We start from the raw sequence: 20,139 nt of genomic DNA, 5'->3' as shown, positions 1-20,139 counted from the left end.
GTACAGAGGCTAAGTTAAGTGATAGTAGAATTGCTAAATGTGGTACATAACCTATTTCACATTTGAGTTCCTTCAAAACTCTGGGGTGAATGCCATCTAGTCCTGGTGATTTATTACTGTTTAATTTATCAGTTTGTTCCAAAACCTCCTCTATTGACACCTCACTCTGGGACAGTTCTTCTGATTTGTTACCTAAAAAGAAAGGCTCAGGTGTGGGAATCTCCCTCACATCCTCTGCAGTGAAGATCAATGCAAAGAGTTTATTTAGCTTTTCCACAACAACCGTGTCTTCTTTGAGTGCTTCTTAATCACTCTAGCCCCACTGATTGTTTGGCAGGCTTCCTGCATCTATGTACTTAAATATTTTTTTTTTTTGCAACATTTTTCTTAGTTTTTGTGTCTTTTGCTAGTTTATCTTCAAATTCTTTTTTGGCCTGCCAAATTATACTTTTACATGTGACTTGCCAGAGTTTATGCACCTTTCTATTTTCCTCAGTGAGATTTGATTCCCAATTTTTAAAAGATGTTTTTTTGCCCTCTAACCACCTCTTTTACTCTCTTGTTTAGCCATGATGGCACTTTTTGGTCCTCTTATGTTTTTTTTTTAAATTTGGGGGGTATACATTTAGTTTGAGCCTTTATTATGGTGTTTTTAAATAGTTTCCATGCAGCCTGCAGGCATTTCATTCTTGTGACTGTTGCTTTTAATTTCCCTTTAACTAGTGTCCTCATTTTTTGTGTAGCCCCCCTTCTGAAGTTAAATGCTACTGTGCTGGACTTCTTTAGTATTTTCTCCCCTGCAAGTATGTTAAATTAAATTACATTACATTATCATCACAATTACCAAGCAGTTCAACTATATTCACCTCTGGGACCAGATCCTATGCTCCACTTAGGGCAAAATCAAGAATTGTCTCTCCCCTTGTAGGTTCCAGGATTAGCTACTCCAAGAAGCAGTCATTAATTTTGTCTAGAAACTTTATCTCTGCATCCTGTCCTGAGGTGATATGTACCCAGTCAGTATGAGGATAGTTGGAACCCTCCATTATTACTAAGTTTTCTATTTTTATAGCCTCTCTAGTCTCCCTGAGCATTTCACAATCTCCATCACGGTCAGGTACTCAGTATATTCCTACTTCTATACTTTTATCAGTCAAGCATGCAATTTCTATCCATAGAGATTTTATGGTACAGTTTGAGTCATTTAAGATTTTTACTATATTTGGCTCTATGCTTTTCACATATAGTGCACATATATTGCCACTCCTCCCTCCTACCCCCACCAGCACAACCTATTCTGTCACTCTTATCTATTTTGTACCCTGGTATTACTGCGTCCCATTGATTTGTCATTGTTCCACCAAGTTTCTGTGGGTATGTCTACACTACGAAATTAGGTTGATTTTATAGAAGTCGATTTTTATACAGTCGATTGCGTATGTCCACACTAAGCGCATTAAGTCGGTGGAGTGCATCCTCACTACCGTGGCTAGCATCGATTTAGGGAGCGGTGCACTCTGGGTAGCTATCCCACAGTCTCCACCGCCCATTGGAATTCTGGGTTAAGCTCCCAATGCCTGATGGGGCTAAAACATTGTTGCGGGTGGTTTTGGGTATATGTTGTCAGTCGCCCCTCCCTCCGTGAAAGCAATGGCAGACAATCATTTCGCACCAGATACCAGGGAATTAGAAGAGCACAGCAAGGCCTGTTGGGCATCAGAGAAGCTTTGAAAACCAGTTTCATGACTGGCCAGGCTTCGGTGTGACAGTTGTGTGTGTTTCTCCTTGATGCAAACCCGCCCCCTTTGTTGATTTTAATTCCCTGTAAGTCAACCACCCTCCCCACTTCAAAATAAAATAACTATTATTTTGAAACAATGCATTCTTTCTTTATTCATTAAAAAAAAAAAAAAAAGAGAGATAGCAGATAAGGTAGCCTTGGTGTGTGGGGGAGAAGGAAAGGACAAGGCCACATTGCTTATTGTAGCCACACTAAAAATCAAACTGTTTGAATGACAGGCTTCTGTTGCTTGGGCCATCCTCTGCAGTGGAGTGGCTGGGTGCCCGGAGCCCTCCTCCCCAGCATTCTTGGGCGTCTGGGTGAGGAGGCTATGGAATATGAGGAAAAGAGGGTAGGCGGTTATACAGTGGATGCAACGGGGGTCTGTGCTCTTGTTGGCTTTCCTGCAGTTCCAACAGACACTTCATCATGTCCATTTGCTCCCCCATTAGCCTCAGCATAGCATCCTGCCTCTGCTCTTCGCGCTCACTTAATTCTTTCCTGGCCTCTGCCACTGAATGCCTCCATGCATTAAGCTGTTCCCCATCAGTGCAGGAGGACTGCATGAACTCAGAAAACATATCATTGCAAGTGCGTTTTTTTCACCTTCTAATCTGCGACAACCTCAGGGACGGAGATGATGGGGGAACGTAGAAACATTCTATTCTCTACGATTCTGGTGGGACTGCATGGTCACCTGTGCTGCTGAGTTCGCCACGCTGACCAAACAGGAAATGAAATTCAAAAGTTCCCAGGGCTTTTCCTGTGTACCTGGCTAGTGCATCGGAGTTCAAAGTGCTGTCCAGAGCGGTCACAATGGAGCACTCTGGGATAGCTCCCGGAGGCCAATACTGTCGATTTGCATCTGCACTACCCCAAATTCGACCCAGCAAAGTCGATTTTAGCGCTACTCCCCTCGCTGGGGAGAAGTACAAAAGTCTATTTTAAGAGCCCTTTAGGTCGATGGAACAGGGTTGGTTGTGTGGATGCATTCATTTTTAAATTGACCTAACTCGGCTAAATTCGACCCCCGTAGTGTAGACCAGACCTGTGATGCCTATTATATCAATATTGTCATAAAAATATAAGAATGGCCCTACTGGGTCAGACCAAAGGTCCATCTAGCCTGGTATCCTGTATTCTGACAGTGGCCAGTGCCAGGTGCCCCAGAGGCAATGAACAGAACAGGTAATCATCAAATGATCCATCCCCTGTCGCTCATTCCCAGCTTCTGGCAAACAGAGGCTAGGGACACCATTCCTGCCCATCCTGGCTAATAGCCATTGATGGACCTATCCTCCATGAATTTATCTAGTTCTTTTTTGAACCCTGTTATGGTCTTGGCCTTCACATCCTCTGGCAAGGAGTTCCACAGGTTGACTGTGCGTTGTGTGAAGAAATACTTCCTTTTATTTGTTTTAAACTGATGCCTATTAATTTCATTTGGTGACCCCTAGTTCTTGTGTTATGAGAAGTAGTAAACAGCATTTCCTTATCTACTTTCTCTATACCAGTCATGATTTGATACACCTCAATCATATCTCCCCTTAGCCATCTCTTTTCCAAGCCGAAAACCCCCAGTCTTATTAATCTCTCCTCATATGGAAGCCGTTCCATACCCTAATAATTTTTGTTGCCCTTTTCTGAACCTTTTCCAATTCCAATGTCTTTTTTGAGATGGGGTGACCACATCTGCACACAGTATTCAAAATGTGGGCATACCATGGATTTATATAGAGGCAACATGATATTTTCTGTGCTATTATCTATCCCTTTCTTAATTATTCCCAGCATTCTGTTCGCTTTTTTGACTGCCGCTGCACATTGAGTGAATGTTTTCAAAGAACTATCCACAATGACTCCAAGATCTCTTTCTTGAGTGGTAACAGCTAATTTAGATCCCATCATTTTATATGTATAGTTGGGATTATGCTTTCCAATGTGCATTACTTTGCATTTATCAACATTGAATTTCATCTGCCATTTTGTTGCCCAGTCATCCAGTTTTGAGAAATCCTTTTGTAGCTCTTCGCAGTCTGCCTGGGTCTTAACTATCTTTAGTAATTGTGTATCATCTGCACATTTTGCCACCTCACTGTTTACCCCTTTTTCCAGATCATTTATGAATATGTTGAATAGGACTGGTCCCAGAACAGACCCCTGCAGGACACCAGTATTTACCTCTCTCCATTCTGAGAACTGACCATTTATACCAAACCTTTGTTTCCTATCTTTTAACCATTACCAATCCATGAGAGCACCTTTCCTCTTATCCCGTGGCAGCTTACTTTGCATAAGAGCCTTTGGTGAGGGACCTTGTCAAAGACTTTCTGAAAATCTAAGTATACTATATCCACTGGATCCCCTTGGTCCACATGGTTGTTGATCCCCTCAAAGAATTCTAGTAGATTGGTGAGGCATGATTTCCCTTTACTAAAACCATGTTGGGTTTGGGTTAAACCTCATTGAAACTGCTGGATATTAATAGCTGCCCTTCATTTGGGGAAAAATGTAAAGAACAATTGAGCTACTTTATAGTATAGATGGATGAAACAATAGGGGCCTTTGCCCAGAACAAAGCCACATCCAAAGCTGGAGTAGGTTTTAGCCATGTGGCAGGAGGTCCCTCTGTGATCTTGGGGGCAGGGTTTGATTGGACTTGAGTGGTGTGTATCACTGCTTCCCTTAAAAAACACCACAGAAACAGACACAGAAAAGAAGACAGCAGAACAAGGAGTTGGAGGATGGCCCTGAGAAAAAGCCGAGAGAGAGCGCCTTTTGTGCTAAGCGCTGGCTAGAAAGGGTCTTGGAATTGTGAGCAAAGTAACTGTGTCTTGCTGTGTATAGGGAAACAGGAATTGGTACATTTCTAGTAAATAAACAGATTACATAAAAGAAATACCTGACTCCATCATCAATTTCTCCACCCAACTGAAACAACTCTCAGGGGGCCAAATATTGCCAAAGTGCTCAGGGGGCAACAATATATATTTTTTCAAAAATGGCAGAATGTAATGAACATTTTTTAAAAATCACCTTAGACACCCAATGTTGAAATTTCAGCGTCAAAACAGAATTTTTCAGAAAGCTATTAAGTCCAAAAGGAAGTTGTAATGGAAACTCTTGAAATTTAAACTATTTTTGTTGCTCTTGTTGACTGGTATACTTTCATATTCGTTGAAAAAAACAAACCAACAATTATCTATAGTGGCACTTTTAGAAGGAAACTAATAGCTTTGAAGAGATCAAAAGAAAAACCATGTGGGACATAAAGATCAAAGCTTAGAATTGTATTCATTTTGGAGTTATAGATTCAATTTTGGTTTGTTTATTTTACAGGCCTGCCAACTCTTACCTAATTGGAGGGAAGACATCTTTGTCATTTTGGATTAGTTTTAATGACATGTAAAAAGTATCTCCTTCTTGTGACAAAGAATTTGGCTATGTGTTTCAAGGAGACCATTAAAATCTCATTTAGTATATTATTTCTGAAGTCTCACAACATTAAAACTCATACACACAGCTTGAGACAGAGTTCAGTATTCATATTTTGCACCTGCTCTCTCCATGCAATGCCTTCACTTTCAAGATCAATCCCAGTCAAATTTAGGGTAAACATGAAACAAACCTGAAGTAAATCTTTAAAGAAGTGGAAATTAATCCCATCATTTGTGGGGGAGGCTCTCTTATTGGAGATTAAAACTGATGCCTTAAAACTGCTTTAAAATTACTCTTGTGATAAAGGATTTTGTAGTATGTTTCAATAAGACACTTAAAATCTCACTCAGGATTATTTTGAACACTCTTTCTGGACCACCCTTGGACATTCCCAGAGAAACAAGATTCTAACTAACCTGCCAAAGAAGTGTCTTGACATGTATTATCCGTAAGATTATGAAAACGTATTGGATTCCTGTCCCAAAACAGGCAGATTAATTCTTCCTAGCTATTCACTTAACCTTTCTGGCAGGATAGTTCAATGTAAAGCTACTGATTTGCCTGTAGATTCAGTTTATTCCAGCTCCTTTAAAACTTGCTTTTCCTTAGGAAAAGCATTGTGACTTTTCTTAGCATTGTGTTGCTTTCTCTAATCACCAGATCACTTATTTGTGACAGTCTTTGAAAGTCCCTTAATTCGTTCTATATTTTTTGTCAAGGTCATAGTATCTCATGCAACTGGGAAATGTTTTCAAGGTTACTTAATCATCACTCTGCAACACTTTTTCATACTCAGTTGGTGACTTTCCCATTTTACCCCTGAATCCTTACTGGGGATAACTTCCAATGCGTATTGGATCCTCAGACCTCACATGCTTTACATGAACTACTACTCAGATCCCATTCAGTGATGATACCCCCACTTCCCTGGATACTTGGTCAGTGAGTTTTCCACCAGGCAATGCTTTCCCATACATTCACAAGCACGTTTTAGTGACGCTTAAGAATCCTATGTGCCCTCTGCCCCTCTGGACCCACCTTTGGTGGTGTTTCCCCACCCGCATACCAGACTCCTAGTCAATGGCCTTTGCCAGGCCCCCTCTGGATCCCCGACCGGTGACAGATCCGTAGACTCTCCCCAGGCTTCGCGTTGCCCCGACAGCCCGTTGAGTTGCCTTATCTGCGTGCGAGCCGGAGCAGCAACAGCCCGGTAGGCAGCTGGCAGTGGGGTGGGGGCGCTGACAGAGGCCACGGGCAGGGCCTCCTTCCCTCGTTCACCCACCTCCTTCCGGGTGACGATCAGCTGGTAGAAGTCCTTGCTGGGGGCCGGGGCCTGCGCGCGGGCCTCGAACAGGTCCTCCTGCAGTAGAGACGCCATTTTGGGACGCTGGCAAGAGGGACTATGGCAACCAGGAAGGGGCGGGCATCACGAGAGGTCACTGGGAGCCCAGCCCCCTCTTAAAGGGGCCGGGTGGATATTAACGCTCTAGCCCAGCGGGGTCTTCGCCCCAGCGGCGAGGAGGGTCCCGTACACCCCTTCGTTGGTAAAAACAGTCCCTCCAGCCCCGCTGACCTGAGGGGAAATACTTGCATGGACCCAGGGGTGACGACCCCGGCGGAAGGATACCGCTCGCTAGGCCAAGAAACGCCTGCCAGCGCAGGGAACCAGGACGAGCAAACCGCCGGTCCAGGAGCTTCGCGGGGGTCGGCCAGCCGGGCAGGGGGAGCGCATTTAGGCAGGGGGGACGGGCAGGGGCTGCGGGCCCCATTGGGGGGTTAAGTAGTCCCCAGCCTCCCCCTGTGCTACTGGAAGGGGTTCGGCTGCGGAGGCGGACGAAGCGCTGGTCGGTGCTGCGGCTTCAGCTGATAATTGAAGGGAAGGGAAGCTGCTGCTGGGGTGGCACGGAGCGTCTGCGGAGGCCGCATCGGGACAAACTAGGTACATGGGACCCCCTTCCCTTTTCCTGGGCACTGAGGATCTGAGGGGGGGGTGCTGGGCCCCCTCAACTGCCCTAGGCTCTCTTGGTCAGGCCTGTTGTGTCACCCCCGATATGAGCTCAGCTGCCTGTCCCCGTCTACCCGGGGCAGGGGGGAGGGGAGACGCGCCATCCTAGGCATTGTTTGTGGAAGAGTGAGGGCTGGGGCCTGGGGGGAGGCGTAAAGATCGGGGGAGGGAGAGATGCTACGGGGGGCGGGTGGCAGGGCCGACGAGGGCCCTGGGTTTAATAATGGGATTCTGGTGGTGAGGCCCTCACTGAGGAAGGAGAAGGGGAAGGGATGAGGGGGTGGAGGTGGTAGAAATGGAACTGACAAAATGGCCAAGCAGCCACTGGAAGCTGACTTCAGTACACCCCCACCGCCCCCAAAATATTCACGGGGAAGGGGAGAGGAGAGACGCTGCCCCCAGTCCCTGCCTCACGCAATGTTCCCGACAGCCTGGAGCCCCAAGGTGGGGGACTCTCCTCCGCACCAGCTACGACTAGCTCTGTGGCCTGTGTAGTTGCTAATACAAAAGGCTAGTGTCAGGGTTGACGCTACTGAACCCGATTTGTATTTGCCTCCCTCCACATGAACCCCCTTTCCCTGTTGCAGTTATACTTATTTTTTAAGGAGCTATTGAGTGTCCTTTTTTATAATAGCAACAAAAATCCCAGCCGGAGAAAGAAAAGGCAAAATAATCAGCCGCCGTCCATGTTTCCTAGGCGGGGGGATAGGGTGTTGATTCGAGTTACAATACTGACTACCCACTACAGGATTATTTCCACCCGCATCGGTTGAGAGTTGATTCCCCCCCCCCCCCCTTTTTTTTTCTTTTTTGTTGCTTTCAGTGAAGTAACTAATCCCTTGGTCCTGCCGTTTGTTTGCATAATACTCACACGTAAATTCTCTCTTCCCCCGTCACCCCCCTTACTGCTAGTCCCGTGATACCGTATCGGTGAGCGTGGCTGGGTATTGGGGAGCCGTGCAGATTTTTTTTTGTGGTGCTCACAGCACTCGCGCCGATCCCTTCCTAGCTGCTGCCCGGGCTGTCTGGGTCTGGTAAACAAACCGATGCCGGGGCTTTTACCAGACCTACAGGCCCATCTTCCTGCTGTTCAACTTTTTTATTGTTCCCCCTCCCCCCGCCTCCTAATGCACTGGCTCATCGGGTTTCTCCGCAGTTGGGTGTTTTAAGGGATCGGGAGTCTGAAAGTCTAGACTGTGAACCGGAAAATAATAGGGGGAAGAGTGGAAAGTTGTGTCACGGGCTTTGGGGGAAAAACATCGACGTATGGAACAAAGGTCCTGCCTGAAATGGAGAGAGAGAGGCCTGCATGTGAGGCCCGATTGTGTCGCATTTACACAAGGGGAAAGAAATGAGAGCTTGGCATTGGCTTAAATTCACCTCGTAAGTCTGGCATACAGTTTGGAAATGCCTTTAGAGTGCGTTCGGTTTATTTTCAGGGTGGTTTTGATATGTGCAGCCATCCACTAATCATCCTAATTCAGGGTGAGTTTCAGTGTAACCAGTCTTCTTTCTTCATCCTGTTCAGCAGCCCTATTGATACACTGGATTTAAGGCCACATCATAAAAGTTTACTTTCTGAAAAGGGTGACTTTCTGAATTTTTCTATTTGAGAGCATAAGCTTAAATTTATACTTGAATATTGAGGTTCATGGAGTTCTCGGGGCTGTCATCTTTTGACAGGGCAACTTGAATAAGGGACACTGAATTAAGAAACACAGCCAAATCCTTTATCACAAGAGAAAGAAACTTTAAAAACGAAATTAAAAATACAAAATGAAGGAGTTTTCCTCAATGAATAACATTTGTTTTGTCTCTGTACATATGTACAAGTAGAAATATCATGTATAGGTCAAGCATCAGCTAACAATCTTATAATTAAGGATGTCATTATTTCCACTGTGTACCCTATTTTCTTTTTTCCCCCCCTTATCCCCAGGAGTTCTGAGATTTGGTGGCTATTGTTAAAAAGACCCCTGAATTCTCGATATTTATATTCTTAATGATTTTTTTAAAGTGTCTGATGTTTAAAGTTAAACTGTCACTTAACATATTAAAAGGCTAAAATTGCCAGATGAGTACAATGAGCCTAAAAGCAATATTTTAGTGCGTAAATATTGTAAATAAGGCAGTCTATTGAGATGGCTAATTACTAATCAGTATTCAGAATTGTCTAACAAACTGTGTGGTAAGCTTTAATTTTTATTTACCACACTTACTAAATTTCTAAAAGGCTCTCAGTTATGGACTTCAAGTGCATGTACATTTATGTTCCTTCTATAAAATGAAAGAACACTTTCTCTAAAACTTGCTGCACCCACAAAGCCTCCCATCCTTAGAAGCCTCAGGAAAAGAGATGGGCTGGCTCATCATTTCACTCCCTGATTGTCAGACCAACTTGAGAAATGAATTTGCATCACTGTCCCGCTTCCTAGGAGAGCATAGTCTCAAACCTCAAGATGGTTAACATTCAGGGGCTGTGAACAAACAGCTGTTTAAGACACAATATCGACAGCTTCAGCACAGCAAAGACCCCACAATTTTCAGGATTTTATAAATCAGCTAATGCTCCTCTTTCAGAGGAAAGAATGGAACCAATTAAGTACTACTCCAGCCAGGGACCACAGGCTTGGTGCCAGTGTTTTGTTTCTGTGAACATTATTTATCTCTTCAAAACTAGACCCTGAAAGCACACTAAGATAACATTTAGTCTGAAGCTTCAAAAGCAAGGAAATGTCTAATTGTATCTAAGATGCAAAGTCTTGGATAACAAAACATAAATTGCAAAAGCCTCTAATATATGATATATTGCAACATCTAGGCAGAAAAGGTTTAAAAAATCAGCTTTGAGTTTTCTTGCCCCTGTTTAGCTATCAGATCCTTAAGACTTTGAGGCCTGTTTACACTACTAATATAACCAGTAAGATAATCTGGCTGTACAACAGTTGTTCCCTTAAACCATGTTATCTAGCTTAGTTGGGAACTAAGTTAGGGTGTCTCTGTGCTATATGTTGTGATTCAGGATTCCAGGATTGCTTGTATTTGTAGGGTAGATGGGGGCCTAAATACAGCTTTGGTAGTTTTGCCTAAACAATAGGCTGTAACAACTAAAGATTAAAGATTCCAAAGACTAAGTAACACAACTTCTAACCACCTAAGAAACCTATTAAATGGTGGGTACTGCTTGTCATGATTTATTTACCTTGTAACATGCTAAAAGATATATCCTCTGTTTCTGCTATTTCAGTGATGCCACATCTATACACCGATTACGAAGACACTTCTGTAAACCAGTAAACATAACTGAGGCCAGTAGAGCCCTGTAACATCTCAAGAGGCATTTTTTTGTGGTAGGGTAAGATGGGCTCTTAATGTGAAGGCAGTGTAATACAGTGCACTGTCAGCTGGACAGGAATTCAGGAGACCTGGATTCTGTTCCTTAGTTTAATCTCTGCCACTGGTGTACTGGATTCCATGGCAAATCATGTCACCTCTCTGCTTCAGCTTCCCTAATTGTATAATGGGGCCAATATTTAACGTCTTTGTAAAGCTATTTGAGATCCAGGAATGATATCAGAGTACATGTCCATTGTAGATTACTTGGCAGTAGTAGACATGAACTGTGACTATCCTTTCCTGAATCTGCTGATGCTCAAGGAAGGCAGTGGCACTGTTATAACAAGATTTCATGGTTAAGGGGTCTTAGATTTGTCTACATGTTTTGAAGTAAATTTTATTATGAATTAGCTCTTAAGACTACATGTAGAGCAGTATATTATGCCAGTAAGTGAATCAGTTACATGTTGGAGGATTTTCATAGCAATAGCTAGCTGATAGTTCTTGTATCTGGAAAAGCTGAAAGTGGCATGGGCCTAGTCTTCCTTGAATTCCCAGCTTCTACAATTTACATGAAGTCCTATGTTTCCTATGGTAGGAAAGTATCTTCACTTCTCATGCTTGAGAATAAGCAGCTGTTTCTGATAAAACAACATTCTGCCAAAGAAAATCATGAAACAAAAGCCAGTTATAAAACCTGAAATCAGCAGTAATCTGTAAATAGAACATTTCTAGTAACATCTCTTTATGATATCAAATGTGCTGTCAGTTTTAAGAGCATGACTTCGTTAACTAGTCTCTTTAAATTAATGGTATTCAGGTGCTTGTGGCAATCAGTTTTGTGTGGACAGATATTTTTCCATCCTGCCATATAATAGCCCTTTCTTGTCGGGTTAGAAGAACTTGGCTGCTTTGGCTATGCAAATATGCAATTAGTGGAATTGTCTTTACTTCCATCTGACGACTCCTGTTTTAGCACACACAACCAAATTGTCTATAAATAGGGAGTCTAGTAACAATTTTTTGCAATGTTCTTACTGAGACCAGTGACATTAATCTCTTGCATATCACCCAGTACAGCATTCAGCTATATTTGTAATGTGTATAAGGAGGAGGGTTGATACTACTGCTAATTAATAGTGCTATCAAGATTATTGGGAAAACTAGGCACAAAGTGGCTGACTTCAGTTCAAGACCCACTTAACTGAAAACATTGGAATGTAATATGAAACCATGTTGCAAATACTGTACTTAGAGAAAATTATGCATGGCTCAAAAGATGAGAATTTGTTTCCCATCACCCCAAGTTTCTACACCTCTACCCCGATATAACGCTGTCCTCAGGAGCCAAAAAATCTTACCGCCTTCTAGGTGAAACTGCGTTATATCAAACTTGGTTTGATCCACCGGAGTGCGTAGCCCCTCCCCCCGGAGTGCTGCTTTACTGAGTTGTATCTGAATTCGTGTTATATTGGGTCACATTATATCGAGGTAGAGGTGTATAAACTCCATAATAGCTTTATTATTATTTTTAAAACAGAAGGCAAAGTTCTGAATTAGACTGCATCCACACATTTGCTAACTTCTTTTATCAGGTGTTCAGTTCCTACAGCTTACAAAATGACACGTAATCTTGGTGGCTAATAATATAGCTGCTGTCTGTTTCTTGGTGGAGGGAGGGGGGCAACACATCTGCAAGCAACAAAATTTTACAATAGTGAGAAGAGGGTTGTCTCTGGTAAAGGATGCTTGTACATTTGATGGGGGTGGGGTGAAGGATTCTTAATGTTCATGCTGAAGAGACAGGAGTACTTTTCTAAGATCTTACCCAGAAGACTCAATTCACAGTAAAATTCAGTCTTCTGCAATTATCTCCCTCAGAAGAATGAATGGGCTAAGTCATCCTTGGGTTTTGAACATGGGGTTGCAGAAAGTATTGGTATTTGGAAGTGGAGGCTGAGGTATCTGGTCAATCTCTGATTCCAGGTTCACTATGAACTCTTCCAAAAAAAATTCTGGAAAGCAAGATGTTCATTGTTCTAAAGATATGTGCATTTTACTGACTGTACAAATTCCCATTTATTGTATAATATTCATGTGAGTGTAAAGGTGAAAATGAGCATATTTCAATATAGTGACTAAAAAGGTGGGGAGGTTTTAGGAAACTTTCCTAAGATTGCCTGTAAATGACAGGCACTAGATTCTTAGGAATAGGCATACTGCTGATATTCCTTGAACTGGTGATTGACTGCAGGTCAGTAAAATTTTATATGTTGGAATGTGGAAAAGGGGGTAAACAATGTGGCAGAGTTCACACATGGTTAAGTCCAAAGCTGACTGCAGAGTCACAAAAGGGTCTCACAAAACTGGGCAACAAAATGGCAGATGAAATTCAATATTAAGCGCAAAGTAATGCACATTGGAAAACATCCCAGCTAATACATAGAAAATGATGGGGTCAAAATTAGCACTCAAGAAAGATCTTGGAGTCCTATTTCTCTGAAAACATTCACTCAACATGTAGCAGCAGTCAAAAAAGCTAACGATGTTAAACACCGTTAGGAAAGGTATCGATGATAAGACACAACATATAATGGCACTACATAAATCCATGGTACATCCATACTTTGAATACTGCATGCAGCTCTGGTTATCCCATCTCAAAAAATATGTATTGGAATTGGAAAAGGACAACCTACGATTAGGAATGGGGAACAGCTTCCATACGAGGAGAGATTAGAAGGACTGGGACTGTTCATTTTAGAAAAAGGACTAAGGGAGGGGGTCTGATAAAAATCTGTAAAATCATGAATAGCATGGAGAAAGTGAATGGGGGAAATGTTAATTGTTTGTTTACAGAACACAAGAACCAGGGGTCATCCAATGAGATTAATAGGCAGCAGGTTTAAAATTAAAACCAGGTTCTTCACTCTACGTATAGTCAACCTGTGGAACTAGTTGGCCTTTGCAACATCACCTGGCAAAAATATAACTGGGTTCAAAACAAAATTAGATAAGATCATGGAGACTAGGTCTATCAGTGGCTCTTAGGCAAGATGGCCAGAAATGCAGCCCCATGCTCTGGGTGTCCCCATCATCCAGTCCCAGCTTCTGGCAGTCAGAGGTTTAGGATGGATCACTCAATAATTGCCCTGTTCTGTTCATTCCCTCTGAAGCATCTGGCACTGGCAAAAGGCAGGATATAGGGCTAGATGGACCATTCATCTGACTTAGTATTGCTAGTCTTATGTTCATGTTATTAACATAGTTCTTATCAATCATAGTGCCATGTACTACTTGTTATAATCTAAGATCTGCTAGAACATAGTGTGCTTGTGCTTTCAGGGATAGTAGTTTGTGTAGTTGTGAAGCTGAAAGATTGCTTGAATGTAGAACCAAGCACATGGACAGAGTAAAGGCAAGTAAACGCAGAGAGCAAAACAGATAGAAATGGCTGGATAGACATTTAACTTCACATCCTCCTTGAAAGCCAGCTTTCAATCTGACCTTTTTTCCCCCAAAAAGAAAAGCTGAGACTTAATGTGACTCTTACTGATATCGCTATTGTGATACAAAAGCTATTTGAAAATCATGTCCTGCATCAGATTTACATATGTTCCTGACACTAGAACTCTCTAATTTTAACTGTAGTTTAGTGTTTAAGGAAAAGCCTACTGGTTTCATTGACTCCAAGAGATTGAGCCAGAATAGGCTTTCTTCATTTGAAGTGTATTTTTGAACAATAACTTTTTTTTTTAATTTGTCAAAAGTTGAAATGTTAACCATGTTTCACTGCTACACATGTTAATCAGGTGGCAGTTTATCCATTTTAGCTATAGTTTGATTTCCAGTGTGGACTACTCCTTCATGGTATCAACCCATCCCGTATACAGACTCTTAAAACTAAATTCATGTCTGGGGGAAAATGCAGACCTACATCTGAGGGTGCGGGTGTATGGAAACAAAACTAATTGAAAGCAAGAAACTGGTAAAATAAGAGTGTGTTAATGGGCAGTAAATTGGACACAAATCCTGTAATACAGCATGGTGGGATTTTTAAAAATCCAATTTAGTTCCTGTGCTGCAGATGCAGACATATGTCAAGTCATGGAGCAGGAGAGGTGATGATAATACATCTCTGTATATTCTTGGTGATCCTGCACCCAGAACACTGCATTCATCTATGGACTCATCTTTGTTAGAAAGATATCGACAAGTGGAAGTGAGATTGGAAGATTAAAAAATTGGGAGGTGGGTATTTAATGGGGGGGGAAATTAGATGTGTGCTAATGGGTAAATAGCAACTGGAGAGAAGGGGTGTGTGACTGCCTTTCAGATATTTATAAATTAATACTAGTGATGGAGAGGAATTATTTTGGGTGATACAGGAGGGCACAAATACAAATAATATGGTGGTATTTAAAGAAGATAGCTGCAATTGAAGCCAGAAAAAGCTTCTTGAAAATGAGGCCTATTAGACTGACATCTCTTTAAGCGAAGTACTAGAAGCCACATCACTTAAGCCACTTGAGATGTAAAGCAGTAAAACTTGTACTATGGTGAACAACCGTGCATAGGCAATAGGGTAGAGTAATAGGTATCTTCCAGTAAATAGGCTGCTGAAAAATAGCCAGGTAGTAACTAAAACAGGATAAACATTGTGCTTGTTACTAATACATTATTTTGGTAGAAATAATTTAGAAAGCAAACTTTAATGTAACAGGGAATGAGGGTTTACATCATGCCATTAGCTTTCAGGATGAGGGTTAAGTTACTCAGGGATGACGAAGGTGGGGGAAATCAAATTCATGTATAGAAAAGCTTTGCAAACAAATAACAGGATTTCCCTGCCTGTGGTGGGTTATCGTGTCTTTCCTGGAATATGATGATTTTGTGGTATCGCATTTGAATTGGAGCCTGATAGAAAGCCTTAATACTACAGCATGTGGACTGTCTCTGGTCTAATAGTCGAAACTAGTCAATGGTAAATATGCCATTAGATATAGGTAGGCTTGACTGAGCTTGATATTTCTTTATTTTTTTATAATTTTGACTGATAATACCCATGTTTTTTGAAGCTTGTTATCAATTTAAATTTTCACAGTTGTAAGAAAATATGGTGTATCAGGCAATTATTTAATGATGGTAGACTTGAGATTCAAAAAGTTAATGCTTAATTAATAGCTGTTAAAACATAAATTGTCACATTACACATCAAACTATACAAAATTGTTGTTCTTAAGTCAAACAAAGTTCTCAAGTGGCACTTTTCCTATCTATAAACTTTTGTTGATTGTGTATGATGAAATCAACATTTACCAAATAAACCCTACCCTCTCAAAAAACAAACAAACAAAAAAACAAACCCACAACCTTCCAAGTTTATGCGTAGATTGTCGATCATTGTCTAATGTGAAATATATAGATGAGAGAGCTCAAGTATTGAAGCTTGTCTTTTTATTCAAGAACCTGAAACCTTGGCTCCTTTTTTCTTAAATTAAGGAAAAACTTTTGGGTTTGCAAGCAATTTATCTTTATATAAATAAATATTTGTTCCTAGGACTTCAGATCAGTTTCTTTAGATACTGTCCTGTTGTATTAGAATTGGTTTCTATTTGCTAAGATATAAGAATTTTGGGGAGTGATAGAATATTTGCCAAATCATGCATGCTTTTAGAAGCGCCCTCAATCTTCAGTATCTCTTTAGAGTGAATGTTCCAAATACTCTACGGTTAAAATCTATGTACTTAAGCCTTGGTCAGAGCAAAGGCCTCAGCCTTTAGAGCCAGTTCTAAAATGCATAACTGAGAATCTTGTTTGGAACAGAGTTAGAATTAATCTGGTGTCACTTGATGTTCACATTACAGTAACAGGTCCTAGTTTGCTTGACCAGGAAGTTTCTTGGGTATGTTTAGCCCCATTTCCCAATCCTCAGATTTTCACACTTCAACTGCGAATAAAATTTGAAAGCATACCCTCATTACTTAAACTGACTTTATATTTCATTAACTATTAATGTTAATTACTATTTGTTTGTGATAGGCTAAATGGATCAAAATGTTCCTTTTTAGCTTTGTGCTCTCTGGTTGAAAAACAGTTGCACAATTTGTCTACTAGGTTACTTTCTGAACTAATTGGGACATTTCTTACCATTATTCTGGAATACCTGTTCTAGAAAGTGTTACTTCTAGATACTTCAGTTGTTGCTGTGTAGCAGTTTAATCAAAAGTTAAGAATGAATTTACCTAATGCAGAACTACAAATATTGCTTTTATTCTAGTACTGAACAGATAGGTAATACTGAATGTGGGTTGTGTCTGCATTCGTATTCCTCATCACGTATTTAGCACTGGGGGAAGCAAAAGTGAGGTCTGGGTATGAGGAGCTTTTACCAAATAGCATTTCAGCTCTAAACCTCTCTCTGCACTAAATAAACTTCCCACTGGTAGCAGCTCTAGTATTGGTAAAATGGTTCTAGCCATGATCTAGACCAGGGGCTGGCAAACTTTTTGGCCTAAGGGCCGCATGGGGTTTCGTAAATTGTATGGAGGGCCGGTTAGGGGAGGGGGTCGTGGCCCGGCCCTCCATACAATTTACGAAACTCAATGCGACTCCTGCCCTATCCAACCCCCCCACACCCCGTTCCCTGATGGCCCCTCTGGGACCCCTGCCCCATCCTCACCACCCCACTCCCTGTCCCCTGACTGCCCCTGGATCCCCGCTGCCCCGTCCAACCCCTCCTCTCATTCCTGACTGCCCCCCTCCGGGACCTCCTGCCCCATCCAACCACCCATTCTTCCTGTCCCCTGACTGCCCCTGGAACCCCTGCCCCCTGCTGCCCCATCCAACCCCTGATTCCCCCTAACCACCATCCACACCCCCACCCCCTGACCACCACCCCAAACTCCCCTGCCCTCTATCCAACCTCCCCTGTTCCCTTACTGCACTGCTTGGAGCACCGGTGGCTGGCAGCAGGCCACACTGTCGCCACCGCGCAGCACAGAGGACTGGGTCAAGCCGGGCTCTGCAGCTATGCTGCCCCAGGAGCTCACAGCCCTGCCTTCCAGAGCATTGCGCTGGTGGTGGGGTGAGCTGAGGCTGCGGGGGAGGGGCCAGGGGCTAGCCTCCCAGGCCAAGAGCTCAGGAGCCGGGCAGGACGGTCCTGTGGGCCGGATGTGGCCCATGGGCCATAGTTTGCCCACCCCCAATCTAGACTGCTTATGAGCAGGACATGATGATTGGTAGCTGGCCTATACTGGCATTTCTACAATTACTTGTGCTACCTGGCATCCTGTCTATAGTAGAGCTCCTAATAATGCTAACACCAGTAGAGCTGAACTAATGTTAGGAATAGTAGGAATTAAAAAAAAAAAAAAAAATATTCCTGCCTCCATGGAGCCAAAACTTTATGTATTTTAAAAAAACCACCAGTTGTTGCACTGCTATGTAGTGGCCCCTAAAGTCATTTCACTTGTCTCAACTGTCTGTCAAATTATTAAATCATCCTTTCTCCAGCAGCGTATGTTGTCTCCTTCATGACCTTCCCAGCTCTGAGCATTGTCAGTCCTTAACGAAAACCCTCTCGCCTTAATGCCCCTCCTGTTTAATGGCTCGTTTGTGGCAAAGTCAAGCTGGTGTAATGGCAAACTGAAATCTACGGAGTAGGTCATATGATTGCTTTAAAAAACAAAATTCTTATCACTTGTGCTCCATCTACCTGTACTGTACTCCTTCCCCAAATCTTGCTTGTTTAATCTTGCTTGCTGTAACTCCAATTACTGTCTTTTGAAGTTGGTTGGTTGGGTTTTTTGTTTTTCTTTTGTTCTGCTATTGAGTTGACTCAATTGGTTTGCTTTTTCTGTAGTAAAACTTGTTGCCATGGCCTTGAGGTAGCTGCTTTGCTTTCCTAAGCATGTAGACTCTTGGCACTTTTTTCCCCTCCCCCGTCCCAGCTGGGAGATATCAAACATGAACACACATCTCCATGTATCGTGTGTGTGCACTGAATGACGCAGCACTAGAAAGATCAAATTGTATAAACATAGTATAACTGCACTACTTAAGCATATGCAGAGAATAAAACACCTCTAGAAATCAAATGTGTAACTTTATTTTTAAGAGCTATAAAAATCTGGATATATTGTCACCTGGTGTAGCAAGCTTCTTTGTGGAGGCCTGTCACTTTTTCTGCCTCTCAGGAAAGGGTGCTGGTGTCACATAGCCAGTGGCAGAAAGAAATGCCTAGAAGACTTGTGTAGTATTTTTCTCCATACCAAATGCTGCTGTTTATACATGAGTTCCAGTGCAATAGTGCTGTTCTTGCCCTCTGCAGACCATCCAACTTCACAAGGATGTGTGGAAGCACACCCATGATACTAGTAATCGGTGCTGGTACAAAGCTGGGTAGGGCAAGTTAAACACATCCTGTGCTGATGCTAGTGCTTTGTTTTAGTGTTAATGTCTTTTATGCTGTCTCCTTCCTCCCCTCTCCCCACCTGCTTTTCATTATAAGCCCTAGCTCAGCAGTTCTCAAATTGAGTTGGGAGTCCAAAGTGGGTCGAGAGCCCATTTTAATGAGGTTGCCAGGGCTGTTTTTAGACTTATTGGGGTCCAGGGCGCAAGCCCTTGCTGGCAGGCTCAGGTTACAGGCCCTCTGCCTGGGGCTAAAGCCCTTGGGCTTCGGCTTTGGCCTCCCACTCTCTTTCCGCCTCCCTCTCCCTCCCCCCAAGGCAGTGGGGCTTGGACTTTGCCCCTCCACCTGTCCGGGTGGTGGGGCTCAGGCAGGCTCAGTCTTCAGTCCCCCCCCGTCCTGGGGTCATGTAATAATTTTTATCAGAAGGGGGTCACAGTGCAATGAAGTTTGAGAATACCTGCCCTACTGCTACGATCACAAGAGTACTGATTTCAACTGCTTCCTTAACAAAAGTATATCCACACTACAGAGCTGTATAGTGCCCTGCAAGAACTGAGTGCACATATGCTTTGGCATTCCTGTACATAAATTTCTCCATCCTGAAGATGTACTAGACAATCTTCAAGCAGTTGGTCTAGTACAGGGGTCGTCAACCTTTCAGAAATGGTGTGCCGAGTCTTCATTTAGTCACTCTAATTTAAGGTTTCGTGTGCCAGTAATACATTTTAACGTTTTTAGAAGGTCTCTGTGTATAATATATAACTAATCTACTGTTGTATGCTAAGTAAATAAGGTTTTTGAAATGTTTAAGGAGCTTAATTTAAAATTAAATTAAAATGCAGAGTGCACCCCCCTGGACCGGTGGCCAGGACCCAGGCAGTGTGAGTGCCACTGAAAATCAGCTTGTGTGCTGTGCTGCCTTCGGCACGTGTGCCTTAGGTGGCGTACCCCTGGTCTAGTAGGACAATTCAGATTAGATTACCAGTTTTGCAGTTCCTTGTCTTGTAAATATGAACTAGTCATTATAGAATAAATACTGTCTTAATTTTAAGTTGCTCCACATCAGCATGTAGATGTTGGGGTTAGAGGAGAAAATGGAACTGGAAGTTTTGACAACTGAATAGAGGATGTTGAGGAAGCTGGAGCTTTTGTCTTAAGGAGAGGTTG

At 42.6% G+C, this 20,139-nt stretch overlaps 2 protein-coding genes across 5 annotated transcripts in view; one reads left to right on the top strand and one right to left on the bottom strand.

The window, feature by feature from the left end:
* Window positions 1-6,671, bottom strand: part of FBXO36 (F-box protein 36) — a 108,639-nt gene extending 101,968 nt beyond the window's left edge. For both annotated transcript variants that reach the window (XM_034780794.1, XM_034780793.1), the window contains exon 1: window positions 6,501-6,671. In XM_034780794.1, coding sequence (XP_034636685.1) covers window positions 6,501-6,596 — 96 coding nt within the window. In that variant the 5' untranslated portion in view covers window positions 6,597-6,671. The remainder of the gene's footprint in view (window positions 1-6,500) is intronic.
* A 170-nt stretch (window positions 6,672-6,841) lies between these two features.
* The window catches only part of TRIP12 (thyroid hormone receptor interactor 12), a 170,013-nt gene continuing 156,715 nt past the window's right edge, over window positions 6,842-20,139 (top strand). For all 3 annotated transcript variants that reach the window (XM_034780789.1, XM_034780788.1, XM_034780785.1), the window contains exon 1: window positions 6,842-7,157. The gene's annotated coding sequence lies outside the window, so the exon portion shown is untranslated. The remainder of the gene's footprint in view (window positions 7,158-20,139) is intronic.

This window comes from Trachemys scripta, chromosome 9, assembly GCF_013100865.1.
Source record: "Trachemys scripta elegans isolate TJP31775 chromosome 9, CAS_Tse_1.0, whole genome shotgun sequence".
In the NCBI taxonomy this organism is placed as follows: domain Eukaryota; kingdom Metazoa; phylum Chordata; order Testudines; family Emydidae; genus Trachemys; species Trachemys scripta.
This window is presented reverse-complemented; position numbering and strand designations above follow the sequence as displayed.